Below are 26,245 nucleotides of genomic sequence, written 5' to 3' on the forward strand. Positions count from 1 at the left end.
GTGACTTAAAGGATGATGGCTGATAATCCGGCATTTTCTATTGGTCCGCTCGTTCCATGGCGTTGCTCCTCGGGTCACACATGTCGGCTTATCTTTAATCCTCTCGATGATGCCGAGTCCCCCGGGCCCTGTCATGATGATGTTAAATGCAATATCTTAGTGGCCCGTCTTCTGTTTGAATGAGAGTGAAGGTGGCCTGGGATCTGTTTCACATGCTGCTCTCCTCTGGCACAGGGTTCGACTGGTGGAGAGAGGATCACCGCACAGCCTGCCCCTCATGGAATCCGGGAAGGTGAGCCTCCCCCCCAGTCTGAGGGACGCAGCTTATTAAGCAATCGCCTAAGATGGCTCCTGAATATAAGCTGATGGTTTGATGTGTCATCCTTCAGATTCTGCCCGGAGTCCGGATCATCATTGCTAACCCGGAGACCAAGGGCCCCCTGGGGGACTCTCACCTCGGGGAGGTCCGATAAGCTTGTTTTGCAAACAGTTTCTGTGGTGTAGATCCGGCCACGTGTCGCTAACCCCCCTCCGGCCTCCCCGTAGATCTGGGTGCAGAGCGGACACAATGCCAGCGGCTACTTCACGGTGTATGGTGACGAGTCCCTGCAGTCGGACCACTTCAGCTCGCGGCTGAGCTTCGGCGACACGCAGACGGTGTGGGCCCGCACCGGCTACCTGGGCTTCCTGCGGCGCACTGAGCTGACGGACGCCAGCGGAGGTGGGTACGGGCCGGGCCGGGCCAGACTGTCCTCTCAGAACAGGGCGACAGATTAGGGTAAATTTAGTACGGTACAGAGAACAGAATTTGTTTTTAAATGATCAATTATTAAAACTAGGGTTAGTGCTAGGGTTATAAATCGGTGTGCTCATATTACCAACCAATATGAGCTTATTTAAAATAAATTGGTGTCTGCGTTTATAACTGCCAATAAATGACAATTAAAAACAGGTAGAGAGATGGAAGACGGATCCTTCACCCATGTTAGGAGTGCTGCTGTTGTGTAGTTTGTCCACCAAAGGGCACACTGCAGCCGCCCTGCACACCTGATTGGAATGCAGCAAATCACGTTTTCCCTGGCAGGCTCTCAGTCACACACCTCCTTTAACGTCCATTAGTGGTACAGTCGAACCTCGTTACTACGTACAAGACGGGATATCAAAAACATGTACGTTATAAGCATAGAACGTTGTAACCGCAAGATGGATGAAAGAACTCACGAAATATCATGTAAATGATAAAACTTTAATAGAACAGACCCTTAAATTTACTACAAAACAAACGAACACATTATTACATGTTAAATAATTCGACAAAGCTCATTTGGATCCTTGAAAATTTCCTTAAATTACTCACGATTACTTGGTGCCGGCCGGCGATAAACGGCAACGAAAATACACAACGGCTGGTCAAAATGGATTTTTAAAATAAACATTCGCATCCAAATTGGCATTTGGCCTGAAAATATTAATGATATTATGATATTAAATCATAAAATCCTTTACTTCCATTATTATTCTGAATTCACAATTACCGGCATGACCGGTATTTCAAAAGGTTTAATAAACAAAGAATACGCACACAACACCTAACAAGCCATTACTACGCAGTCCAGTAACGATCGGTCAAGGCAACTCATTTAACGCGGGCAGTTACAACGCGATAGACAAATGTGCATTGTTGGGCGAAGATCAGGTAGATGTAGCGACACAAGTTGTGGTGGGAGGGGAGAGCGCTGTACATTGTAACGATGGTTAGTTTTCGTATTTCTAGAAATTTGGATGTTGTATCGAAGTTTACGCTGTAAGGGTGTACGCTGTAAACAATGGCTGCTATTGGAATAATACATAGGCTAAAAACGGGAATTAGAAACCTACACGTTGAAAAGGTGAAAACGTTGTATCCGGGGTACGTAGTAACGAGGTTCGACTGTAGTACACTACAGTTTATAATGGATCCAAATATATACACGCAAATGTTTTTATACATTTGACCCTATTATCAAAACCAATATTTTGTTGTATTTTATATATTTATGACAATAAAAAGTTTATTTTTAAAGTACATTATGTAATTTTATCTTGGTGAGGACTGCACATAAATGTTGGAAAATATTTATGTAATGTATTTTTGAAAAAAAAAAATTTAATCAGTACTGGTAAATCCCCCAAACACAATTAGGAACAGTTGCAAACCAAAACCAATGTATCTGTCGACTTGTGTGGATAACACAACCTGAGCTGCTGATTTGCACATTATAAAAATGAATATGTAAAACATTTAAAAATCAAAAAGATAACAACATAACAATCACAATGAACTAAATCCAGTGTTCATACCTCGTATTTGTAGCGATTAAGACCCCTATAGCCTTCATTATTTTTTTTTTTAGCTCTGCCTGAATTTCCTGGTAAAAGCACACTGAAATGATGTTTGTCTCAAATGAGTTAACATGTTTGCTTGCGTTTCAGCAGCCAACAGAGTCTTGGTCTCATTAACTACTCTCTCTTCAGTGCTGATGTACTTTATTGGGAACCAAATTCCAAATTTCCAAACCCCTGATGACTGATTATGTTCCAAACTTTACACAATGAAAATATGTATGATTACAGCCCTAATGGCAGGCTATCACACTGTGCGGTTTGTCCAATCAGATCGGCACGACGCCCTTTATGTGGTGGGGGCTCTGGATGAGGCCATGGAGCTCAGGGGCATGCGGTACCATCCGATCGACATCGAGACGTCAGTGATCCGAACCCACAAGAGCATTACGGAATGGTGAGGAACCGGAATAACAGCAAGATTGGCCCAGGTCTGGGGTGCAAAACATGGGGTGGTTAAACGCACATCGGTCAGGATATCAGGATGTAACAATTAGAGGTGAACCGATTGTATCAGGCAGCTATCGGGATCGGCCAGTACAGCAGCAATCGGCCATTGATCAAAGGTTAAAAATAAGCTGATATTTACCTCCGATAATTGCCTTTAAAACGATGACCCATATTGCTATACACACCCGTATACTACCCAGTTAGAAAATGTCTGTTGTGTGGAATTATTTTAACATTGTAAGAAATCCATTTTGTGAACATTACTCTGCTGAAATTTCACGAGGAGGATCTAGTAATAGCCATTTCAACACCAAGAGTGTTGAAGAGCCAAGAGTATAAAAGTATCCCAGAAAAACAAATGTGTTCCAACAAAGAAGGCTGCAGACCTGCCAAATAATGCTGGTCTGCCAGTAACCAATAGCAAAAGAAAATTCAGTGTAGAAAAGATTTTACTCAGAAAATTACGGAGCTCATCACACTTGATGATCAGCCTTTCTCGTTTGATAAAACGTATACAGTTATAGAATATACTGCTCTGCGGTTTGGTGTGATTTTCATATTTTTGGAATGTAATTAATTTATTTTAAAATTTATTTGGATGGAGTGTACTTTTAAACTTATTTAAGCAGAACCTCCCAAGCAATTGGTATCATATTGGTCTAGTTTTTGAAACAATCAGCTGTCAGCCAGAAATTTCCTTTTTGATACGTCACTACTAGTAATGATGCAGAGTATTTCATAGGGCAGAGAAAGCCATGGACGTTCAGTGTGGCCCAAAACGCTCTGCAGCGCATCCTCAGTGCTTATCAAAGTGGTTACTTTGATTACTGCTTGTGTCGCAGCGCGGTCTTCACCTGGACCAACCTGCTGGTGGTGGTCGTGGAGCTGGACGGCTCAGAGCAGGAGGCGTTGGACCTGGTGCCACTGGTGACCAACTCCGTGCTGGAGGAGCACTACCTGATCGTGGGCGTGGTGGTGGTTGTGGACGTGGGCGTCATCCCCATCAACTCGCGTGGCGAGAAACAGCGCATGCACCTGCGAGACGGCTTCCTGGCCGACCAACTGGACCCCATCTATGTGGCCTACAACATGTAGAGCAAGATGATGCGAACAAAGGATCAGGGCAGCAAGAGGAGTAAAGGACCCAGCAGAAAGCTGTCCACTTCAGCGCCCAATCAAAATGCACCCAGGAATTGGAGAGGATGGTTTGGTCTCCTTGGTGTCTGAGGCTTGGGAGACGAGGACTGGATCAGTCTCACATCTTATACGACTGGCGGGGAGACAGAGACCCCAGTGTGTGAGGCACTGCTTCTCTCTCGCTCGGGTTTGGCTTTTTTTTTTGTGTCTGACGTTTTATCTTTTAATCTCTGGCCGCATTTTTCCTTTCTTTTTTTTTATTTTTAAGAAAATCTGTCCTCTAAGAGGTGAGGGTGTTTTTAAATACCGTGTTTTACGGCGTTTGATGTTTGTGGAACATGCTACAACATGCTACGGGAACAGATACACCACCATGAAAGGCCATGTCCTTAAAGATTGTGAGCAGGTGTCACATGTCTGTTGAATGTCTGTTGTGTTCCCAAAATTCTATTGCATTTTCTGCCCCCCCAGGTTTATGAGCCGAGGACACCCCCATTTCCCGAATCTTCCTTTCATAGTGTCACATGACCACAAAGGAAGAGGGGATGTCAGGCTGGGTCATATCATGTAATTATGTACAAAACTTAATTTATTTCGCTATCTTTAGAGGTTTCTGAGGGGAGACATTTTTAAGGACGTTTCACCCTCTGAATCTGTCTCAATATAACACAGAATCTCACACTGAATGAATGATATTGAATATTGAGTATATATATGAATATAAATATATAAATAAAAACAAATATATCTATATCTATAAAGAGCCCCAGGTCACAGCAGTAACTGGCTAGTTCCTGGTAGCATGGAGTCTCTCATAGGTGGAGCTGAATTTGCTGTGTTGTTGGGGTGCTGCATGTGCAAGTCAGAGGGCATTTAAATCGCCCCCAAGGGAGACAGAAACAGTAGGATTGGACCTTTGAACTGGGGGGAGGAGAAGTTTATGTACTGAGTGCCAAGGTGGACCAGAAGCGTGCCTGTTAGAGATTCGGGAAGGGCCAGTCCAGACAGAGCAGTGCAGAATTCTGATGGGCCCGTCACCTTGTCTACTCGTGATCTGAGCGAATGTCCCCTGCTCATCGCAGGATTCCAGACAAGGTGAGCAGAGCAGCGAACACCTTGCAATACATTCTGGGAAACGTAGGCATGGTGATGGAGCTCCAATTCGCCCAATGGGGCCTCAGATTCACCACTGATGAGGCAGGTGCTCTGCTGGCCGCGTCAGGGGCCCCTTCAAGGGGTTGGGGGCCAGTCTGATAAGTGGCGGGGGACCATCGGGATCACTTTGCTGCTGCGGGGAGTGTAGCCTTTTCACAGAGCCTGACCGAGTGGGTTTATGCGAGCTGTGTCACACGTTTCCTGTTTTTTTTTCCTGTTTGTTTTTGTTGTTCCTGTTTTAATATGTCTTACGGTTTGTTTTGGAAGCACTGATGATGTCAATCCCAATAAAGGAGATTTTTTTTTTTCCTATTCGTCAGAGATTTTGTGCACGCGTCATTTCCACTTGACCTTTGACCTCGAGGCTGTGTGTGTCCACAGCATCTGTAAATAGTGACTGGATGAAAGTGCATCTACGAATACGTCTACAGGGTAACACTTTAGGGATACAAATAATGTAGTATTAAGCTACTACTTATGTATTTTATTAACTACAAACTAAGTGTTAGTTACATTCTGATCTCAAGAAGTTAGTGGTACACTGCTTTAGAGTGAAATGTTTTAAAATCATAATTACTGATTGACATTAAGAGAAATATTGTCAATATAGCAGAAAATGTGTGTTCTGTAAAGTAGGTTTTCATGAAAAAGTTTCCCAGTCCATTATTTTAAAGCCTCTACAGTAAACTTCCAAACTAGTGAGTGTAATAGTCAGTATATCACATGGTATTGACCTTTCTAACAGAATAATTGACATTGACAAAATAAATTGTCAACATGGCAGAAAATGCATTATATTAGCAACACTGATTAGTGTAAAAAAGGGCATTACTTTAAAAACTAAACAGTAAAATACCGTGAAACTCAGGATATTGTTAAGCTTAAATATTGTTGAATGGTGCAGCCAAAATCGATGATTCCTAAAAAAAATGAATGAATACAGATTTGTTTAAAAATATAGAGTAGTCTCTTAGATATTACCGCCATGGAAAAAATTAAGAAATCAAACACATTGACTTGCACTCAGATTGCACCCAACCATTTCCGTACCAACTCTAAAAATTTAATTATGACGGTTTTTTTCATAACAGAAAAATGACATCTTGAAAACCTTCTGTGAGCCTTCAGTTTGGCAAACACAGTGCCCTCTACAGGTTTCTGTTGAAACAGCACCTCCTGTGTAGGTGGCACAGATCCTGTGAATGAGAAACTGCTGAACAAGAAACTAACTTCAGCCTAATTGCTGGTTGCACGGGACTGGTAAGTGTCACACTACTACTTAAATACAGTAGGTACAACAGGAAATGATCCCCTTACAGCTACCCTTGCAAATAGAAATATGACGTCAGTACAAGTAAGGAAGAAGCTACACATCCGGGCCCCCTGAGAAAATGTCACCTTGGGCCCCCTGAGAAAATGTCCCCTTGGGCCCCCTGAGAAAATGTCACCTTGGGCCCCCTGAGAAAATGTCACCTTGGGCCCCCTGAGAAAATGCTGCCTTGGGCCCCCTGAGAAAATGTCGCCTTGGGCCCCCTGAGAAAATGCCGCCTTGGGCCCCCTGAGAAAATGTCACCTTGGGTCCCCTGAGAAAATGCCGCCTTGGGCCCCCTGAGAAAATGTCACCTTGGGCCCCCTGAGAAAATGCTGCCTTGGGCCCCCTGAGAAAATGTCACCTTGGGCCCCCTGAGAAAATGTCACCTTGGGCCCCCTGAGAAAATGCTGCCTTGGGCCCCCTGAGAAAATGCCGCCTTGGGCCCCCTGAGAAAATGTCACCTTGGGCCCCCTGAGAAAATGTCACCTTGGGCCCCCTGAGAAAATGTCACCTTGGGCCCCCTGAGAAAATGTCACCTTGGGCCCCCTGAGAAAATGTCACCTTGGGCCCCCTGAGAAAATGCTGCCTTGGGCCCCCTGAGAAAATGCCGCCTTGGGCCCCCTGAGAAAATGTCACCTTGGGCCCCCTGAGAAAATGCTGCCTTGGGCCCCCTGAGAAAATGTCACCTTGGGCCCCCTGAGAAAATGTCGCCTTGGGCCCCCTGAGAAAATGCCGCCTTGGGTCCCCTGAGAAAATGTCCCCTTGGGTCCCCTGCTCTGACACTTTCAATCGCTCAGCTGATTTTGCCAAGGTTGGGGGGGGGTCCCTGAATCTGTCATGGTATCCAAGCCCCTCCGACGCCCCTGAAGACAAGGAACAGAAATGAGGTGATAATTGTGATATATAGTAAACCGCCTTGGTTAGTATATCAAATGAACATAAAACTGCTAAATGACATAAATAAAAGAAACTAGCTATGATAACTTTTTGTTATTATAGTGTCAGTATGAACAAAAGCATTATTGACACATATGTTATACATGATATTAGCATTTAATCAGTACCTCACATAGAAAACAATCCACCTGCAGACTGTTATGGTCAAATTGTCTTTTAATAAGATATGACTTGGTCACTTGATTTTTACTAGTGAAAATAACATTCAAACTAATAAAAATTACTTTTTACTAATAAGAATATGAATTCTAGATATCTGTAATTAAATTTAACTTTTCCAAAACCTGTTGGGCAGGAGGCAGGTCCCACTCAGATTTGTCCACCCCCCCCCCCCCCCACGACATGCCCTTTAACTTGTTCCTACTTTTATTTCAAGGCTCCAAAGACCAGCAGATGGCAGACTAGTATGTGAGCAGAGTGACACTTCAAATGAAAATCACCCTGAGTGAAGTCCAGCAGGGATAATTGTACATTTTATTTCCCCTATTCCTCCTGGGGGGTGATGCCTGGAGACCTCAATCTATGAAGATGTCCAACATACCCTACTACATGTGACGTCGCCACCACCAGTGACGTCCCTGCATCCAGCTCGCCCATCTGCCTGTGTCATCTGTCATGTCTGACACTACTGCCTTACCTCTAGTTGCCTGGCGGTTGGAAGAAGACTCGGCATTGGCTTGTCATCTTCCCTGCTTTCCAGTTTGTCCCAATCATAAGACTTGGGAAATATGTGACTTGACTCTTATTTGACTATCCCTGCCGGCCCCTGGAGGTTGGGCTCCCCCTTTGAGTCTGGTCCCTCCCAAGGTTTCTTCCTTCTTGGGAGTTTTTCCTTGCCACTGTCGCCTTTGGCTTGCTCACTGGGGGCTTTGGGTGCGGATGCTGTAAAGCTCTTTGAAACAATGTAATGTTGTGATAATGCGCTATATAAAAATTAATTTGTTGTTGTTGTATTTAAACAGTGCTATAGAATGGCCGAACGGAATGGATTCATAATGCAAATTTACGCGAGAATGCTAATTCCGCTAGTGTTTGATGCTAACATAAGATAGCAAAAAGCCCGAAGTCTAAGACTGTGTGTGTTTGTATGTGCGCGGTCATATATGTATTACATTGTAGGGATCAAATGTCCCCACAATGTGAATAAAACCTATTTTGAACTTGTGAGGACATTTTTTCAGTCATTATTTTGTACAAAATGTTGGGTACACCATCAGTACATGAATTATTAGTTAAATCTGTTCTTGTGATATTGCAGTGAATCTCTCATTCAGTTTTTAAAGAATGATTAAAATCCACAAAATACCATTTTTAGACATGCCATGTGCTATCTAGTTAGGGGTTAGCAAATTGAGTAAAGGCACAAAATGTCAATTGTGTTGCCATGAACTCTGTTTATCCTGGTTTAAACAGTTTAGCGATAGCACTGACAATGAGTAAGAGGCAAATATGCTCCAGCTACGTTAAAGAATTTTGCATCGTTTTACATTTATAAATTTTTGTTCTAGGTAGATGAAGCTGTCAGCAGAAACTTGTGGGAATGACACCACAACGTCCTAAAACAGACCTTGAACTACAGATATCCAGATTACATTAGTGCAGGCTTAGATCAGCACATAGGTCCATGGGTCTGTAATTATTTTATACAGAGTAACTATGCAGTAAGACTGTAGATTGAGAAATTTGCAGTTCTTTGTTAGGATTTTCAATTTGAATTTAAATGTTTCAAACAAAGGTTATGACAAAGAAAAATACAAAATAGGAGAACTCCAAATTATACATAGTTACATATTAAAGATTTTGTTGAAAAAGAGCCAGCAGTCTTTCAATGACAAGTGTGCTTCCTGACCGTTAAGCCACCACTGCCCAACTGCTGTCTGAAAAGAGCAGAAACACCCCCAGGGACTGACATGCAGGGGTTCGAAGGCTGTTTCATAACGTGCTGATGAAAAAGACACAAGTACCAAGACACTAAAGAAGACAGAGTGTGTCAGATGTCACAAAGTGTGTCAGGAAAGATCACAGAAAAAATACACAGACCTCACTTGGCTTTCCAAGAAAGTGTTTTGACAAAAGGAACCAAATTGAACCGTCTGTCTTTGGAAAAAAATATTTTTAATTAGTGGCAATTTAAAAACATTAACACACATGACCTCGGGCTGCATGTGCACTTTACAAGGCAACATGGTGTCCACAGTGGAAACAGTGAGGAGAAAATACAGGGTGAACAGTATATACTTCATAATAGTTGACATTGGTTTTAGTGTTTGTTAGGAGAAAGCGCCGTAGCTTTCACTCCTACAATCTAGTTATGTCAGGAGAAAGCGCCGTAGCTTTCACTCCTACAATCTCCAGTGTGAGGAAGCGCCGCAGCTTACTACTCACACACTTCCACTTTTAGGACCCAGGAATAACGAGACAGCACACGTCTTTCTGTTTTACTTGCGCAAGGGTGCCCACTTCAGGTGCAACAGACAGTATCTGCGCCTCTGTTGAGTGTCACACCGGACAGTCCCTTGGCTTCTTTATTTATAGGGTAGGGGAGGGGTTACATGGGTCTTGTCTTTAAACTAGTCAATGCTGTGTGAGGCCTCCGTGAAACAGGGTTAATACAAAGCATTACATTTCTCAAGGTGGGCCCCCTGCTATGTTGACAGAATCTGTTTCCTTTCTCAAGGTCTCTTATTCCTGCTTCACAATCTGGTAGGCCCCTGTGAGGACATCTTGTCTGCAACCCTTTCTGGGCCATGGGTTAGTTGTTAAGGGTTGCACGTACACATATAGGAGGATAATAATATGATAAAATACACAGATACACTCTAACAGTGTTACCTGCAAATTATGTTCTAGCCTTCAGTCCATTAGAAGCCCTGCTCGGCCTCTAACACTGACCTGCTCCAGAATTTAGTAAAAGATTCCAAGTAGAAAAAAACAGCAGAAAATGACGATATAAAAAACACAAAAGTTCTAATCCATTTCAAGTTGTTTTCCAATTATAATGCCATTAAAAGAAATATATAATATTTCCACATGGCTGCCAGTCGAACTGTGCATTTTCTGCTTGTGTACATGAATAACCAAGCAGCCACCGCTCAAAGCATGCTGACATCGAAGTCTGCAAGAGTCAAATTATCATTATCCTGCCACGTCAGCAGGGAGAAGCACGACCCAGAATGCAGCTGATGCAGGGAAACCCTATGACTTTTGGGAAACAAACAAAACCGGAGACAGCAAGACAATGATGGAACTAAGGATTACACAGCAAGGAAGGAACTTACATACAGTCACTAACTAGGGCTAACAAGACACAGCTGGGAGCGCTACACACTACACATGGGGGCTGGAAGGGAAGGTAAGGCGTCGGCGAAGCACATCTGAGGGGAAACAAACATTGGGCAAAAAGCAAACACTACCTCTGTTTACATGTTTACCTCAGAGTTATCTGTGTTTACCCATGTTAACACAATGTGTCAACTGCACACACACACCCAAGTTGGTCTACCTATCTGAATGGGGACCGTCCATTAAATTCTATGGGAAAAACCCTTATCTCAATCACAACGCCCCTAACCTCTATCCAACCCTAACCTTAATTTTTATTTTTGATTGCATTCACAGATTTTTATAAAACAGAGGTTATCCAAATGGGGACCTGAAGAAGTGTCTCCAAAAGTTTCAGGTTTGTGCAACCTGCAAACTCCCCTCTCTCTCTCTCTCTCTCTCTCTCTCTCTCTCACACACACACACACACACACACACACACACAGGAGCATTATCCATCCATCCATTTTCCAAACCGCTTATCCTACTGGGTTGCGGGGCGTCCAGAGCCTATACTGGAAGCAATGGGCACGAGGCAGGGAACAACCCAGGATGGGGGGGCCAGCCCATCGCAGGGCACACTCACACACCATTCACTCACACATGCACACCTACGGGAAATTTTGCAACTCAAATTAGCCTCAGTATGTCTTTGGACTGTGGGGGGAAACCAGAGTACCCGGAGGAAACCCCACAACGACATGGGGAGAACATGCAAACTCCACACACATATAACCCAGGCGGAGACTCGAACCCGGGTCCCAGAGGTGAAAGGCAACAGTGCTAACCACTGCACCACCATGCCGCCCCCCAGGAGCATTATATTCATGTAATATACAAATAATATTAGAGCTAAACTTGCAAAGTAGATTTAAGTACAATATCACATTTCATGTAAGTGGCACAAGCAGTTATAGAAAACCAAGTTATTATTCATTATTCAGCCTGTTTTCTCTGGTTCCTCCATCCTCTCAGCACTGCTGTCCCCAACAGGGCCAGAGGCAGCATTAATCAGGGGATGTTCAGATGGTCCCGGATCAGGCAGATTTTCATCTCCTTGTCGATTCCACTGTCTTTTGAAAAAAACTGCAGCCCCCACTACAGCCACCACAGCCATCACAGCCACCACGATCCCCACAATCACGTTTCCTCCTGAAGACGCCCCTGCAGAGAGCAGAGAGATTAGTAAGTGTCCAGACACATTTTCACACAGACACTCGATCCTCAGTCAGTGTAAAACATCACTGAAGCAGCCAGTAGAGCCGCATTACAAAGCTGACAGCCCGACCCAGAGCAGCTTTCCCTCTGACCCCTTTCTGCAGCTGTGACAGACCCTCCTCAGAGGTACAACAGCAGGCCCCCTGGGGCTCAGATCCACACCTTTAAGCACCCAGACAGCCAGTCTGACACAGTATCACTCATGAAATGCTAAATGCTAATAGCGCAGGATGGCCAAGCTGTGAGGAGTGTGTATCTGCTGTGAGCTGTGGGCACTGGGGGGCGCTACATCACGAGCGAGACCCTCTGACAGCTTCACCCCCTGCGGATGGGTTAGAACCAATGGGACCATTTAATCCTGGCAAAAACCATCAATTCAGGTAATTTTGTACAAGAGGTGATTATTGCAGTATTGATTGTGCTGAATTCAAATATTTAATCATCGAATCCATCAGAATTTACTCATGACACAAGGATTTTGAGTGACACAGAATTAAACCTGCATGTATATTTACAGCGTATGTGCATGGTAGAGGTGACTCATACAGGTATAAGTGTGTGATTTCCTGCTGCATTTGGCCTCAGGAACATCCCTCTTAAGGGTCCAGCAGAACTCAGCCAGCATACTGGGACATACTGGGACTCCACTTGCCTTCATATCATTTTTCCATATCAGATAGACAGCAGGACTCTATCCCAACGCATCCAAACATGTTACAGCCTGTAAACTCTGGCAAAACAGACTCACAGTACTTTGTGCTCTTCTCTAAAGTCCTAAACATGTTCAGAAATAAAAATAGAATTGTTTCTCCCAAATGACTCTTAAAGATGCCCCATACATTCTTCACAAGGAATTACACACTATCAATGTAGCCTAAAAATACTAAAAAACTAGGGGTGAGAGCAAAATTCAAAGCCCATTTCTTACATCAGCATTAAATAGTACATAAACACCCCTTAATTGTTCAGTGAAAAAAATTTTTTGACCCGTGTTATGCAAAATACCTGCGTTCTAAACATTATAAAGTAATTATAACAACTGGCCGTTTCTCAAAAGCCTGTGATCTGAAAAGTTATTTCTGTGATCAGCGTCACCAAAAATTATAAAGGAAACAAAAAACTTGTAAACATCACTAAGCATTAGCATGTAAATAGATATTAAGAATCCACCATTAGAGGTAGGTAGGTGCTGTAGCGTAGTGTGTAAGTGTAATGTCATGCGAGTGTCTGTCTCATGGCAAGAACTAGGTTCAGTCCATAACTATACAGAGATGACACTGGAGCACACAGGGTATAAACTCACCTGGAGGGTTTTCATAAGAATCCTGTTTGTCTTTGGTTTTGGACTCTGGTATAACAAACAGAGTACCGGACACATTTACACCCAAACACTAATATCAACCAAAATTCAAAAAGTGACCCCTTCACTTTTTACACAGTAACAACTAAAATGATTGTCTACCATCACATCAGATTAATACAGGAATCACACTGGAGCAGAAGCATGTTTATCATACAGGGGATAAACTCACCTGGAGGATCTTCTCTCTCTCTGTATGGCCTGCAAAAAGGACGACCTGATCCGGGAGGGAAAAGAGAAACTAATCAGCAGATCCTGTGTGAATTCTGACAGTTTATTCCTTTGGATTTGTGCCAAACCCTGTCATACAGCCATCATCTCTGAACACTAACCATGCATTACATACTAGAGCCCGAATGATACAGGATTTTCCAATACGGACACTGCATTCGAAATCTGTGGATTTAAAAAGCGATAATTATATATTGTCTGTTTTTTTTCCAGAAACACATAAACAATTTTACATGTAATAAAATGTTACATGTAGTTATTTAAAAGTCCTCAAGACAAAATAAATATACAGATTAAAAATAAACTTGTTTTATTGTCACAAATAGGATTTTGTACAATGAAATATATAAAAGTTTTGATAAGGGTCAAAAAGTTTAAAATTACAAAAAAGAAAAATCAGATTGAGAACTAACAGTGTGATTTCTCAGTTCTCTCACATTTCATTTAAAATTACAACTAAATAAACCTGCACTGACCTCCAGGGGGCATCACTGCATCCCTTTGCTTCCGGTCTCCTGCAGGTTCTGCAGGGACAGAAGCAGCAGAGTCAGAGTGAGCCTGTAACTCAGAGCTGCAGCAGAGAGCTGGGGGCCGGGGGATAAAGGCGGCCCGCAGAGAGCTGGGGGCCGGGGGATAAAGGCGGCCTGCAGAGAGCCGGGGGATAAAGGCGGCCTGCAGAGAGCCGGGGGATAAAGGCGGCCTGCAGAGAGCCGGGGGATAAAGGCGGCCTGCAGAGAGCCGGGGGATAAAGGCGGCCTGCAGAGAGCCGGGGGATAAAGGCGGCCTGCAGAGAGCCGGGGGATAAAGGCGGCCTGCAGAGGGATCCCTACTGCTCTCAGCTTCTGGGTCACGGTTCTGTTCATGCGGGTCGGGGGGCAGACTGAGCTGTAGGAGGCTCTGCCCCACAGAGACGGGTCTCGGGGGGTATTAGGGGGAAGGGGAACCATCAGAATGGTCACTTACCATCAACAATAAGGCGAATGGTTTGTATATCTCCACCATTGATTCGACACATATACACCCCGGCATCGTCTTTTCTGACAGGATTAATGGCCAAAGAGAAGTTGTTCTGTTGGATGGATCCAAGCCGAATTCGATTCACATGATGACCAGCTTCACACCAGCTCCCATTTTTATATGAACAGACAGGCCTGCCTCCAAACACCCACAGAACATCAGCCTCCTTGGTGTCTGTAGCTGCTGGTCCATCACAGGGCAGCGTGACAGTGTCTCCAACATGACAGACGATACCTGATTAATATACAGTACAATACAAAGTCATTACAATGTTATTACACTACAGAACAAAGTCATATCTACTGATATAAGTTAAGGCATTACTATGCAATGCAGAAGCATCAACACTGTCTAGAAGGGCGGCCGACATCTCTGGGCTCGGGCCCATCAGAGATGGAGAGCAGAAATCACATTTTATGGTTCAAAAAGCCAATATATCAAATAGTCTTTGGAAAAGCAGAAATGGTGTTCTTGGGGCCAAAGAAAAAAGGACCATCCAAGCTGTTATCAGGGCCAGGTCCAAAAGCCAGTGCCAGTCATGGTTTGTGGGGGGGGGGGGGGGTGCAAATTATGGAGGAACAGATGCTGCCATGCAGAAGTTTCTAAGGATGTCCCTGAATTTTCCCGCAGGTCAGTGTCAAACCACATTCTGCCCAGATTACAGGTGCATGGCTGCTTGTGCAGAGAGTGCAGGTACCAGACTGGGCTGCAGTCCTGACTCGTCTCTGACTGTCCATCTGAGATGCATTAGGAAGCGCAAATACCCCTGGCGCCGAAGGAGTCGGCAGCCTCTCCAGTAGCTCTGTACCACCGTGCTTTTATTTTATTTTTAAACCCTTTTTCTTTACTTTACTTTCTATCTCTCCACGGAGACATGGTGCGTATTTACGTATCCCATGGATACAGCACTTTTTAGAACCACAACATTAGCGAGTTCTTTCGTTTATTCGAGAGAAGAGCTGCTGGCGCTGAAAACAACAGCACGGACCGACATACGACACCACATTCCGCCGGAGCCGAAGAGGAGATACCGAGGCTGCAGGGCCGGAGCGAAGCTTAAGGCGAGGACAGCGGAGCACCGGAGGCGTTTTAAACCATCTATCCCTTCAGTGATTACGGGCAACGTAAACTCGCTGCAAAATAAGATGGATGAGCTGCATGCACTGAACAATCAGCGGTTGTACCGGGAGTCCAGCTTATTCATCTTCACGGAGACGTGGCTAACCGAGCTAACGCCAGAGGCTAACGTGGACCTGCGCGGTTTTGCGTCTGTGAGAGCCGACAGAGACGCAGAAGCCTGCGGGAAAAGCAGAGGAGGGGGACTGATTGTCTACATTAACAACAGATGGTGTAATCCGGGGCATGTCTCCGTTAAAGCGTCTTCATGCTGCCCAGACCTGGAGCTGCTAGTCGTTAGCATGCGGCCATATTATTTGCCTCGGGAGCTCAGTCACGTGATCTGTGTGTGTGTTTACATTCCTCCGAGGGCAGACGCGGCCACTGCCTGTGAAAAAATACACATAGTTACAGCAAGACTGCAGACACAGCACCCTGAGGCCTTCATTATAATAACTGGAGATTTTAATCACGTCACTTTGGACTATACACTGGCGTCTTTTTACCAGTTCGTGGATTGCCCCACACGGAACAACAGGACAATTGACCTTCTGTATGCTAATATGAGGGATGCATACAGAGCCACCCCCCTCCCCCCATTAGGGAAGTCAGACCACAACCTGGTCTACCTAAAACCCCAATATACACCCCTGGTTCAAAGGCAGCCTGTCACCACACGCTCCATCAGGAGATGGACCCCTGAAATGGAGGATGCCCTGAGAGACTGCTACGACACCACGGACTGGGATGTGTTACTGAGCACACATGGTGAGGACATAGAGGGGGTAACACACTGTCTAACAGATTACCTCAATTTCTGTGTAGACGTGGTCGCCCCTGCTAAGACGGTACGGTCTTACCCTAATAACAAACCGTGGGTGACACAGGAAGTCAAAGCTGTCCTCAACAAAAAGAAGAAAGCCTTCAGGAACAGAGACAAGGAGGAGATGAAAACAGCACAGAGGAAGGTAAAACAATGTGTAAGGGAGGCAAAGGACACATACAGGAGGAAGGTAGAGCAGAAGCTGGGGGAGAACAATATGAGGGACGTCTGGAAGGGTGTGAAAACCATCATAGGTTACAACACCAAGAACGGCACAGCGGGGGGGACTGTGGAGAAGGCAAACGAACTCAACTTTGTTTGACCAGCCCACAGCAACCCCACCCCCTCCTCTTCCTCCCTCAAACCCCCTCCTCCAACACCTCCAACACCAAGGTGATTCCACCCCCACCCCCTCCTCCTCCCAGCCACTTCACAGCGTCACAGCAGACCAGGTCAGGGGACAACTGAGGAAGCTTCGCCCCAGGAAGGCAGCAGGCCCAGATAAGGTGTGCCCCAGGCTACTAAAAACCTGTGCTGCTGAACTCGGGGAGCCGCTACAACGTGTCTTCAACCTCAGTCTACGACTGGGGAGAGTGCCTGCGCTCTGGAAGACATCCTGCATTGTCCCAGTTCCAAAAAAGAACAGGCCCAGTGAGCTGAATGACTACCGACCGGTGGCACTCACGTCACATCTGATGAAGACTCTGGAGCGGCTCTTTCTCAACCTTCTTAGACCCCAAGTACAACATGCTCAGGACCCCCTACAGTTTGCCTACCAGACAGATGTCGGTGTGGAGGATGCCGTACTGTACCTCCTACACCGAGCCCATTCACACCTGGACAAGGAAAAAGGCACTGTCAGAATCCTGTTCCTGGATTTCTCTAGTGCCTTTAATACAATTCGGCCCTGTCTGCTCCATGAAAAAATGTCCAGAATGCAGGTAGATCCCTGCCTAGCTGCCTGGATCCACAATTATCTCACGGATAGACATCAGTACGTCAGGCTGAAGGACGTCACCTCTGACACTGTAGTAAGTAGCACAGGAGCACCACAGGGAACTGTGCTATCCCCTCTGCTCTTCACCCTGTACACCTCAGACTTCTGCTATAACTCGGAACTATGTCACATCCAGAAGTTTGCAGATGACACAGCCATCATGGGGTGTATCAGGGACGACCAAGAAGAGGAGTACAGAGGTCTGGTGATGAACTTTGTAGCTTGGTGCCACACAAACCACCTGCAGCTTAACACCTCAAAAACTAAGGAGCTGGTCATTGACTTTGGGAGGTCCAGACCAAGTCCACGACCAGTTCTGATCAGGGAAGAGGAAGTGGAGGTGGTCAACTCATACAAGTACCTAGGACTGTGGGTGGATAACAAACTGGACTGGACAATCAACACACAGCACCTGTACAAAAAGGGTCAAAGCAGACTGTACTTCCTGAGGAGGCTGCGGTCCTTCAACATCTGCAGGAAGCTCCTGTGGATGTTCTACCAGTCTGTGGTTGCCAGTGTCCTCTTTTACGCTGTTGTGTGCTGGGGGAGCAGCACAGCAAAGAGGGACTTATCCAGGCTGGAAAAACTAGTCAGGAAGGCCGGCTCGGTAGTCGGCATGAAGCTGGACTCTCTGTTGACAGTGGCTGAGAAGAGGACTCTCAACAAACTGCTGTCCATTATGGACAATGTTAGGCACCCTCTGCACACTGTCATAAACAAACAGAGGAGCCTGTTCAGTGACAGGATGCTTCTCCCCAAGTCCAGAACCAACAGACTTTAAAAACTCCTTTGTCCCACACGCCATCAAACTGTTCAACTGCTCACTGAGGGAGAGGAGGAGGGGAAACAGGAGGTCAGAGTAGGACGGGGAGAAACAGGAACAATAAATTGCACCAGACAATCGAACATTCGGACTGTGCAATGGACCACATAACTGTGCAATCTCATGTGCAATACCGCAATATCTATTTGGCTCTTACTTTAGTACGTGTATTTTAAATTCTCTTATATTGTATTTTTTATTGTATTTGTAACTTGTAATATGCTGGTGTACTGCTGCTGGAAACTAGAATTTCCCAGAGGAACCTTCCCGAGGGATTAATAAAGTTCTATCTATCTAAATACTGCACTTACAGCCCCGTACAACTGTGCAGATGCAGACCTGCACAATGGACGAATGGGGGGAAATTCTGCTGGCTAAACAACCAGCTGGTGTCTTTGCACTAATCACATACCACAGCTTAACTTCAGCTTAAATATCATCATACAGCAGGTAGAGTTTACACCATACCAAGTACGATACTTTTGCTTTTCCACTGACATCTAGTCGAGTACCAGTGCAAAAGGTTCCAGTACTAAAAGGGCCAAACCAGCTGGAGTAATTCTTTGGTACTTTGGGGTGGTACTTGAAATGCTTTCTTTGTCAATTGGTTATGCAAGTGGCCTGCCGCTGAAATACAATACAAATGGCGCCTTGAAAAAAAAAAAAGAGGAAATAATGATAAATGAAGTAAAAAAAAAAAAAAAGTGATTTGGTCGAAAGAACATATAAGAACATAAGAACTATACAAACGAGAGGAGGCCATTCGGCCCATCAAGCTCGCTTGGGGAGAACTTAACTATACTGAACAAAAATATAAACGCAACACTCTTGTTTCTGCTCCCATTTTTCATGAGATGGACTTAAAGATCTACAATTCATTCCAGATACACAATATTACCATTTCTCTCAAACATTTCTCACAAATCAGTCTAAATGTGTGATAGTGAGCACTTCTGCTTTGCTGAGATAATCCATCCCACCTCACAGGTGTGCCACATCAAGATGCTGATCTGACATCATGGGTAGTGCACAGGTGTACCTTATACTGCCCACAATAAAAGGCCACCCTGGAATGTGCAGTTTTTTGCTTTATTGGGGGTCTGGGGACTCAGAACCGGTCAGTATCTGGTGTGACCACCATTTGCCTCATGCAATGCAACACATCTTCTTCGCATAGAGTTTATCAGATTGTCAATTGTGGCCTGTGGAATGTTGGTCCACTCCTCTTCAATGGCTGTGCGAAGTTGTTGGATATTAGTGGGAACTGGTACACGCTGTCGTATACGCCGGTCAAGCACATCCCAAACATGCTCAACGGGTGACATGTCCGGTGAGTATGCTGGCCATGCAAGAACTGGGACATTTTCAGCTTCCAAGAACTGTGTACAGATCCTTGCAACATGGGGCCGTGCATTATCTGTCTGAGTGGCTGGTCTCAGACGATCTTGGAGGTGAACCTGCTGGATGTGGAGGTCCTGGGCTGGTGTGGTTACACGTGGTCTGCGGTTGTGAGGCCGGCTGGATGTACTGCCATATTCTCTGAAACGCCTTTGGAGACGGCTTATGGTTGAGAAATGAACATTCAATGCACGAGCAACAGATCTGGTTGACATTCCTGCTGTCCGCATGCCAATTGCACGCTCCCTCAATGCTTGTGGCATCTGTGGCATTTTGCTGTGAGACAAAACTGCACATTCCAGGGTGGCCTTTTATTGTGGGCAGTATAAGGTACACCTGTGCACTACCCATGATGTCAGATCAGCATCTTGATGTGGCACACCTGTGAGGTGGGATGGATTATCTCAGCAAAGCAGAAGTGCTCACTATCACACATTTAGACTGATTTGTGAGAAATGTTTGAGAGAAATGGTAATATTGTGTATCTGGAATGAATTGTAGATCTTTAAGTCCATCTCATGAAAAATGGGAGCAAAAACAAAAGTGTTGCGTTTATATTTTTGTTCAGTGTAATAGCTCAGAGTTGTTAAAATCTTATCTAGCTCCGATTTAAAGGAACCTAAGGATTCAGCTTGCACAACGTTATCAGGAAGACTATTCCATACTCTGACTACATGCTGTGTAAAGAAGTGCTTCCGTAAATCCAGTTTGAAATGTTCTCCCGCTAATTTCCACCTATGGCCACGAGTTCGTGTATTTAAACTAATGCTGAAGTAACTATTTGGTTGAACAGCATCCAAACCTGTTAGAATCTTATATACCTGGATCATGTCCCCCCTCAGTCTCCTTTGCTTGAGACTGAACAGATTTAGCTCAAGTAACCGTTCCTCGTATGACATTCCTCTAAGACCAAGAATCATTTTTGTGGCCCTACGCTGCACCTTTTCTAAGGCCAAAATGTCCTTTTTAAGATATGGTGACCAAACCTGCACACAATATTCTAGGTGAGGTCTCACCAGGGAATTGTATAATCTTAGCATTACCTCCCTTGACTTAAACTCCACACACCTGGAGATATACCCCAACATCCTATTGGCCTTTTTTATTGTTTCCCCACACTGGCGAGAATGGGACATGGAAGCATCAACATACACACCAAGGTCTTTCTCATGATCAGCTACCTTTATTTCAGTGACACCCATGAAATACCTGTACTTTATATTTCTGCTCCCTAGATGGAGTACCTTACATTTGTCTACGTTAAATTTCATCTGCCAGGTATTGGCCCAGTCACTAATTAAATCAAGATCCCGCTGTAGCTTCTGAGCCGCTAATTCAGTATCTACTTCACCACCCACCTTGGTGTCATCTGCAAATGTCACCAGTTTACTGTATATATTGGTATCTATATCATTTATGTAAATTAGAAACAATAGTGGTCCTAAAATCGAACCCTGCGGTACCCCACTATGGATGCAGGCCCACTGTGACATTGTGCCTCTTATAACTACTCGCTGTTTCCTATTTGTTAACCAGTTATCAATCCAGGTCGCTACGGTACCTAAAATACCTGTCGCTTTGAGTTTAAGTAGGAGCCTCTTGTGGGGGACAACATCAAAAGCCGAGATACAACAAAAAGATCCGGATGGCCTGACAAGACATTAAAAAGTATTTTGTTGAATATACAGTGGTGGCCAAAATTATTAGAACACCTGACAGATCTGAAAATATTTACCTTTTTTGCCTCCAGAACAAGATTTAATTTCATAATGTTCATGAAATATGCAGATGGTTGCACTGAGTACAACAAATATCAGATGAAGTGAGTCCTACTGGTTTCATCCACTTTTAACTTTAATATTTGGTGTGTCCATCTTTTGTAGCAATTACAGCAGCACAGCTCTCTGGCATAGTGTCAATATATTTCCTGAGAACTTCAGCATTAATGTTACCCCATGCCTTCTGCAACTCAAGCCAATGGCTTTCCTTTGAACGTACAATACATCTGTGCAGCGGTTACTCCAGCCAGCATAAAAAAGGGCCTTTATTCGAACCTGTTCCTCACTCATTACCTCCTTCTTCACCTTAGCCATGTTCAAAGAGAACTACTTCTAGGGGCTTTGAATTTAAACCAATTGGTTGTGCAGCCTCAGTGACAAACCCTGATGTTACCAATCACTTAATGAGCAGGACAGACCTTGTACATTCATAAACATCACACAGCTGTGCCCTAAGACTCTGGCATTACCATCAATTTAACCATAATCACACCTGACAGTGATCACAAGTAATTTGGCGGCTTCTCTGAAGGAACATGGTTGTGTGACATTGACAGTGAAATAGGCCTAAAGACCTAAATCTCCTTATGAAACCTCTATTCTATGGTTTATAGAGCATAGTGATGACTTTGTAGATATTTCTTTTGTTTTATGGGTATTTTAATGGCCAACTCAACAAAAACTGAAACCTCTTAAATATGCCAAGTGTTTTAATACTTTTGACCGCCACTAAACTAATTCAGGTCGCATATAGCATGATGTCCTAGTGATGTGATTTAGTTATAATAGATATTGGGGTACTTACAAAACAAAAAAAGGAGTTTGAGTGATTTAAATGGCAAGGATGAAAATGATTATGATTTTTTTTGTATGCAGCGCTCATACAAAAGCAGCGTACAGTAGGTAGTATAAACTGATTTTTAAACATACAGGAATCTATAAAAGGAATAATTAAAATTGCTAAGCTTGCCAGGTGATTTTTTTCTATGACAGAGTAACAGAGTAAAAATATTTTAGTGAAACTTTAACCCCCGCACTGTAATGTCCATACAGAATTGAAAGTAAGAAAAAGCCTTATTTTAATATAGCTGCTAGCGATGTAAGAATTGGATGTGCATAAAATGCAATGCTGGTATTAAAATAGCCAGTCATCCAGCCCTATAATGTACTACAGCCATTTTTTTTTTATTTCAGTACAAAATACCCGCCTCGCGCTGTGATGTCATTCGGTGCTGGTACCAGTTTTTACGGCAGTGGAAAACCAAAACTTTGAAATACCGAAAGTTTGGTACCTGGTGTGGTGGAAAAACGTCCTAAGTTACAGTCCTTAAAGCACAACAGACACACAAAGTGAGAGACCAGACTCCCCCCCCCCCCCGAACAGGAGAATGTTACACCAGACACCCCCATCAGATACTCAAATCACCACATAATTAACAAAGTAGAGAAGCACTGACATACACAGCTAATTACACACAGGGTCAGTGTGGGGTGTTTACTTACCCTGTGAACTGGCACCTGGGAGACAGTGACCAAGGCAGAGAATCAGCAGAATGAACATCCTGCAGTTAGAGAAGATCCGAGATGAAAGAGGTCAGGATTCACAGGTATGAAAGGATGGGAATAAAAACACAAACTCAGGCTGGTGTTCTGAAAGTTTTTCCTGCCTAAAATATTGTCATACCGATAGCATAACTTCATAACCATATCTGAAATTTTGTCCTGCAGTGAGAGAATATCCTACCAGCACATGCTTTGAGATTAAAACAGATTGATATCAACCCTTTACTGGCCATTGCACATGTATGAACATAGGTACATAGGAATTCATCGATTTGCCTACATCATCTTAGCTCAGGAGTCACAGCACAGGTTAAGGGCCTTGCTAAAGGGCCCACAGACATGTGACTATTCTGCTGCAGCCTGGGCTCAAACCGACATCCTTCCGATCCCAGGAACAGAGCCACACACCACCACTGACGTTGCCATAAATCACACCATATTGTACTTCCTGTAGTGTTTGCAGCATTAATACATTGAATACGGCTACAATATAAAAACCCCAAATGCAGATAAGTTTGACACTGGCCAGCTAAATGCCTGAGTGAGAGGCATCCAGTGTGTGGTTTCTTAGATATTCCTGGGGGGGGGGGGGGGGGAGAAAAATTTGGCTGCCAACTGCTAAAGGAAGACAAACTGGTCATTTGTCACTACAAGTAGTATGTTCTCTCTTTCCAACTTAGAGCTATCAAACCAACCCTAACATACTGCGTACATTGAAGAAAATCTTTCAGGAATCCTTTGAAGATACACACCTCTACAGTACTAAAGGCAAGGTGCCAAATGATATACAGCAGTTAACTCCACCAACCCAAAAGACATTGGAAAATGACATTTAATTAAATGTGTTAGAAACTAATATCCATCACATCCCATCCTCGATAACACCGGGCTTCAAAAAACTAAGCCTAGTAAAAACCTGAATATTAAATGAGCAAAATGAATTGATTTGCTCTTCTATCCCAAGTCACCATCTAAGAGAATGAGGCCACTACCCATTATATCTGCTGCAGGGAAAATACACTCCTAAAACCACTAGGATAGCTGTCACCTTCTCTAATTATGTTGTGCAGCCTAGCAACCAATTCAGTTGGTTTAATTAGACATAAGATAATTTTGTCAGAATAGAACATAATTGAGTTATTTTCAGACCACAAAGTCAATACAACAGCTTCACTTTGTGTGGAACCACTGTATGATTCCTTAAAAGGTTATGAAAATATATGGATAGGAAAATGGCAAAGAAAACGTTTATAATTCTTGACTTGGTGACCTTATTAGGTGAGACCCCATCAATGTTAGTTTTCTGTCTTTATCAGTACAATGTATTTTAACCACTTATCTGATTGTACAAGTAATATTAAATGTATACTGGTGTGCTTCTATATCATACTATTATATCACAGCAGAAGCGAGCCACAACACGAATGCGAAAGATGCAACGCTAAGGAGAGGGGCCTAACTGCAGAGGCCTGTACAGCGGAGATCCTCCCGGAGATACGTCACCTCCATAGTTGGGAGCGTGTCGTTACAACAGTCATGGCAGAAAGAATGGATCACTTTCTGAAGTACAAATTATTTTGAAAGTAGTACATTTTATGTAGCTTGTCATTGCAAAACTGAATTTATCTGCACGACTATTCTAATTATTCATCAGGGATAAACCAGAGTAAACCATACGTAATGCATTTCCTTTGCTCTTCACTTTCAGTTTATGCTACGAATGCGTTTTGGCGTTGGAGTAACGAAAAATAAAGGAAAACAAAAAACAGCTCTCTCATTGCGTCCATTTTGCTCCCACTTAACCACTTGAACACACGTCATATTCCATGGTAAATAGGATTTCCCAACTCTCTAGTCGGGTCTCCCTAATCGGACTTGAATGCAGCATAAATAACCAGCTTTAGCCTCGTGTTTGCTGGGCAAGTCATCAGGACACGAAAGCCTGCACGCTAAATACCTTTAAAGTTCGATAATACGGTGAAAACTCTTATCAATTAAATACTACGAACTAACGACCGAAGTTTAACACTGAACACAATGACGTACAACAGTTCACCTGCAAAATATCTCATTTCAGAGATTTCTCTGGCGCTGCAGCTCCCCTGAAGCCCCGGAAACTGGCATGCCCCCCCCCCTGAATTGGGAATTCCTGTTTGGAAAGGAAGGAATCCACTCAACTCCGACCTCAAAACTCAAGATGGCTGCGCTCTTTATCAACTGATGTCACAGTTGTAGTTTTATACTGCTTATTAGCACTTACGTCTTCTTTTGGCTCAATAAATCGGTCATATGTAACAGAGTGAACGTTCATCTCCCTTTATTTTATATAATCACCCGAAGATGTACCAGACCCATTTTTTTAATACCTGTTTGCGGGGCTGATGTTTGTTTCTGTGATTACCAGGAATAAAACTGGGACTGACCCTGACGGGACGCAGGACAATCGGAGTTCGTCGGAAAGCGTTTGCTAGAATAATAAAATAAAACTTATTTGCAGATTTGTGGCGTAATCGAGGTAGAGGAGGTTGGCATAAACTGGTTTGTGATCAGGATGGCGGAGCAGGTAGCTATGTTACAATCACCGCGTTCAGAGGGAGCGATTTTCTCCAGGTAGCCTGCTAACGTGGTTGGGTCTTGCCTATGAGTGTCTCCGAGAAAGCACGCTTTCTATTAGTTGTTTGAGGCGGATTTCCCAGGGAATCCCTGCTATAACGTAGAGGAAATGCCCATCCACAACATCGTTTTCGAATTTTTCACATCTGTCAACAATTTCCATTGATTCGAACGTACTGAAAATTTGTCTCATATTCGGCCGGTTCTAACTCTCCAACGGTGTTTATGACACTATCCTAAAGTACATTGACATTTTATACTATGTTTAAACTATACACTGACAAAGTTTTATGAAAAATACATGTCCAGAAGGTACTTTTTTAGGGACCGAAACGAATGGTGGTACGATCAGCGAATCCATCATGGCGGACGAAAATCCTGGAAAAAGGCCAAACATCCAGACATAAATAAAGCACCCCAAGGACATTTTATATTAGTTTAATCGCAACATTATTTACCTCACCCAGAATCATAGTTTAGATCTCGATAAAATGTCTAAATGTGATTTCTTTCCCTCTTTAAAGGATAATGAGTACTTTTCAAGCTTTAGTTATTCTCTTTTCCAGCTAAGAAATGAGATATAACTCTTATGTT

General features: G+C 43.8%; 2 protein-coding genes and 1 long non-coding RNA gene across 11 annotated transcripts in view; 1 reads left to right on the forward strand and 2 right to left on the reverse strand.

Annotated features, from left to right (window-relative positions):
• The window catches only part of LOC125740868 (disco-interacting protein 2 homolog C-like), a 61,529-nt gene extending 56,097 nt beyond the window's left edge, over positions 1-5,432 (forward strand). For both annotated transcript variants that reach the window (XM_049012648.1, XM_049012649.1), the window contains 5 exons: positions 235-292; positions 390-464; positions 547-721; positions 2,656-2,779; positions 3,675-5,432. In XM_049012648.1, coding sequence (XP_048868605.1) covers positions 235-292; positions 390-464; positions 547-721; positions 2,656-2,779; positions 3,675-3,927 — 685 coding nt within the window. In that variant the 3' untranslated portion in view covers positions 3,928-5,432. The remainder of the gene's footprint in view (positions 1-234; positions 293-389; positions 465-546; positions 722-2,655; positions 2,780-3,674) is intronic.
• A 1,105-nt stretch (positions 5,433-6,537) lies between these two features.
• On the reverse strand, positions 6,538-7,261 carry LOC125740879 (uncharacterized). Its single transcript, XR_007397796.1, has 3 exons — positions 7,123-7,261; positions 6,973-7,047; positions 6,538-6,647 (listed from the first exon to the last, which is right to left on the reverse strand). It is a non-coding gene; the product is annotated as an uncharacterized LOC125740879 (long non-coding RNA).
• Positions 7,262-9,823: 2,562 nt separating this feature from the next.
• LOC125740870 (uncharacterized) lies at positions 9,824-25,190 on the reverse strand. Of its 8 annotated transcripts, none has more exons than XM_049012658.1 (7): positions 25,095-25,190; positions 22,979-23,037; positions 14,487-14,774; positions 14,000-14,047; positions 13,465-13,509; positions 13,236-13,280; positions 9,824-11,878 (listed from the first exon to the last, which is right to left on the reverse strand). In XM_049012658.1, the coding sequence occupies exons 2-7, from the start codon at positions 23,034-23,036 to the stop codon at positions 11,655-11,657; spliced, it is 708 nt and encodes a 235-aa protein (XP_048868615.1). In that variant the 5' UTR covers position 23,037; positions 25,095-25,190; the 3' UTR covers positions 9,824-11,654. The 8 variants fall into 8 exon arrangements, with proteins under 8 accessions (XP_048868615.1, XP_048868610.1, XP_048868612.1 ...); XM_049012653.1 differs by having other exon boundaries at positions 14,000-14,127; positions 14,163-14,774; XM_049012655.1 differs by having other exon boundaries at positions 14,000-14,127; positions 14,163-16,044.
• Between the last annotated feature and the right edge of the window lie 1,055 nt (positions 25,191-26,245).

This window comes from Brienomyrus brachyistius, chromosome 4 (assembly GCF_023856365.1).
Source record: "Brienomyrus brachyistius isolate T26 chromosome 4, BBRACH_0.4, whole genome shotgun sequence".
NCBI lineage: Eukaryota > Metazoa > Chordata > Actinopteri > Osteoglossiformes > Mormyridae > Brienomyrus > Brienomyrus brachyistius.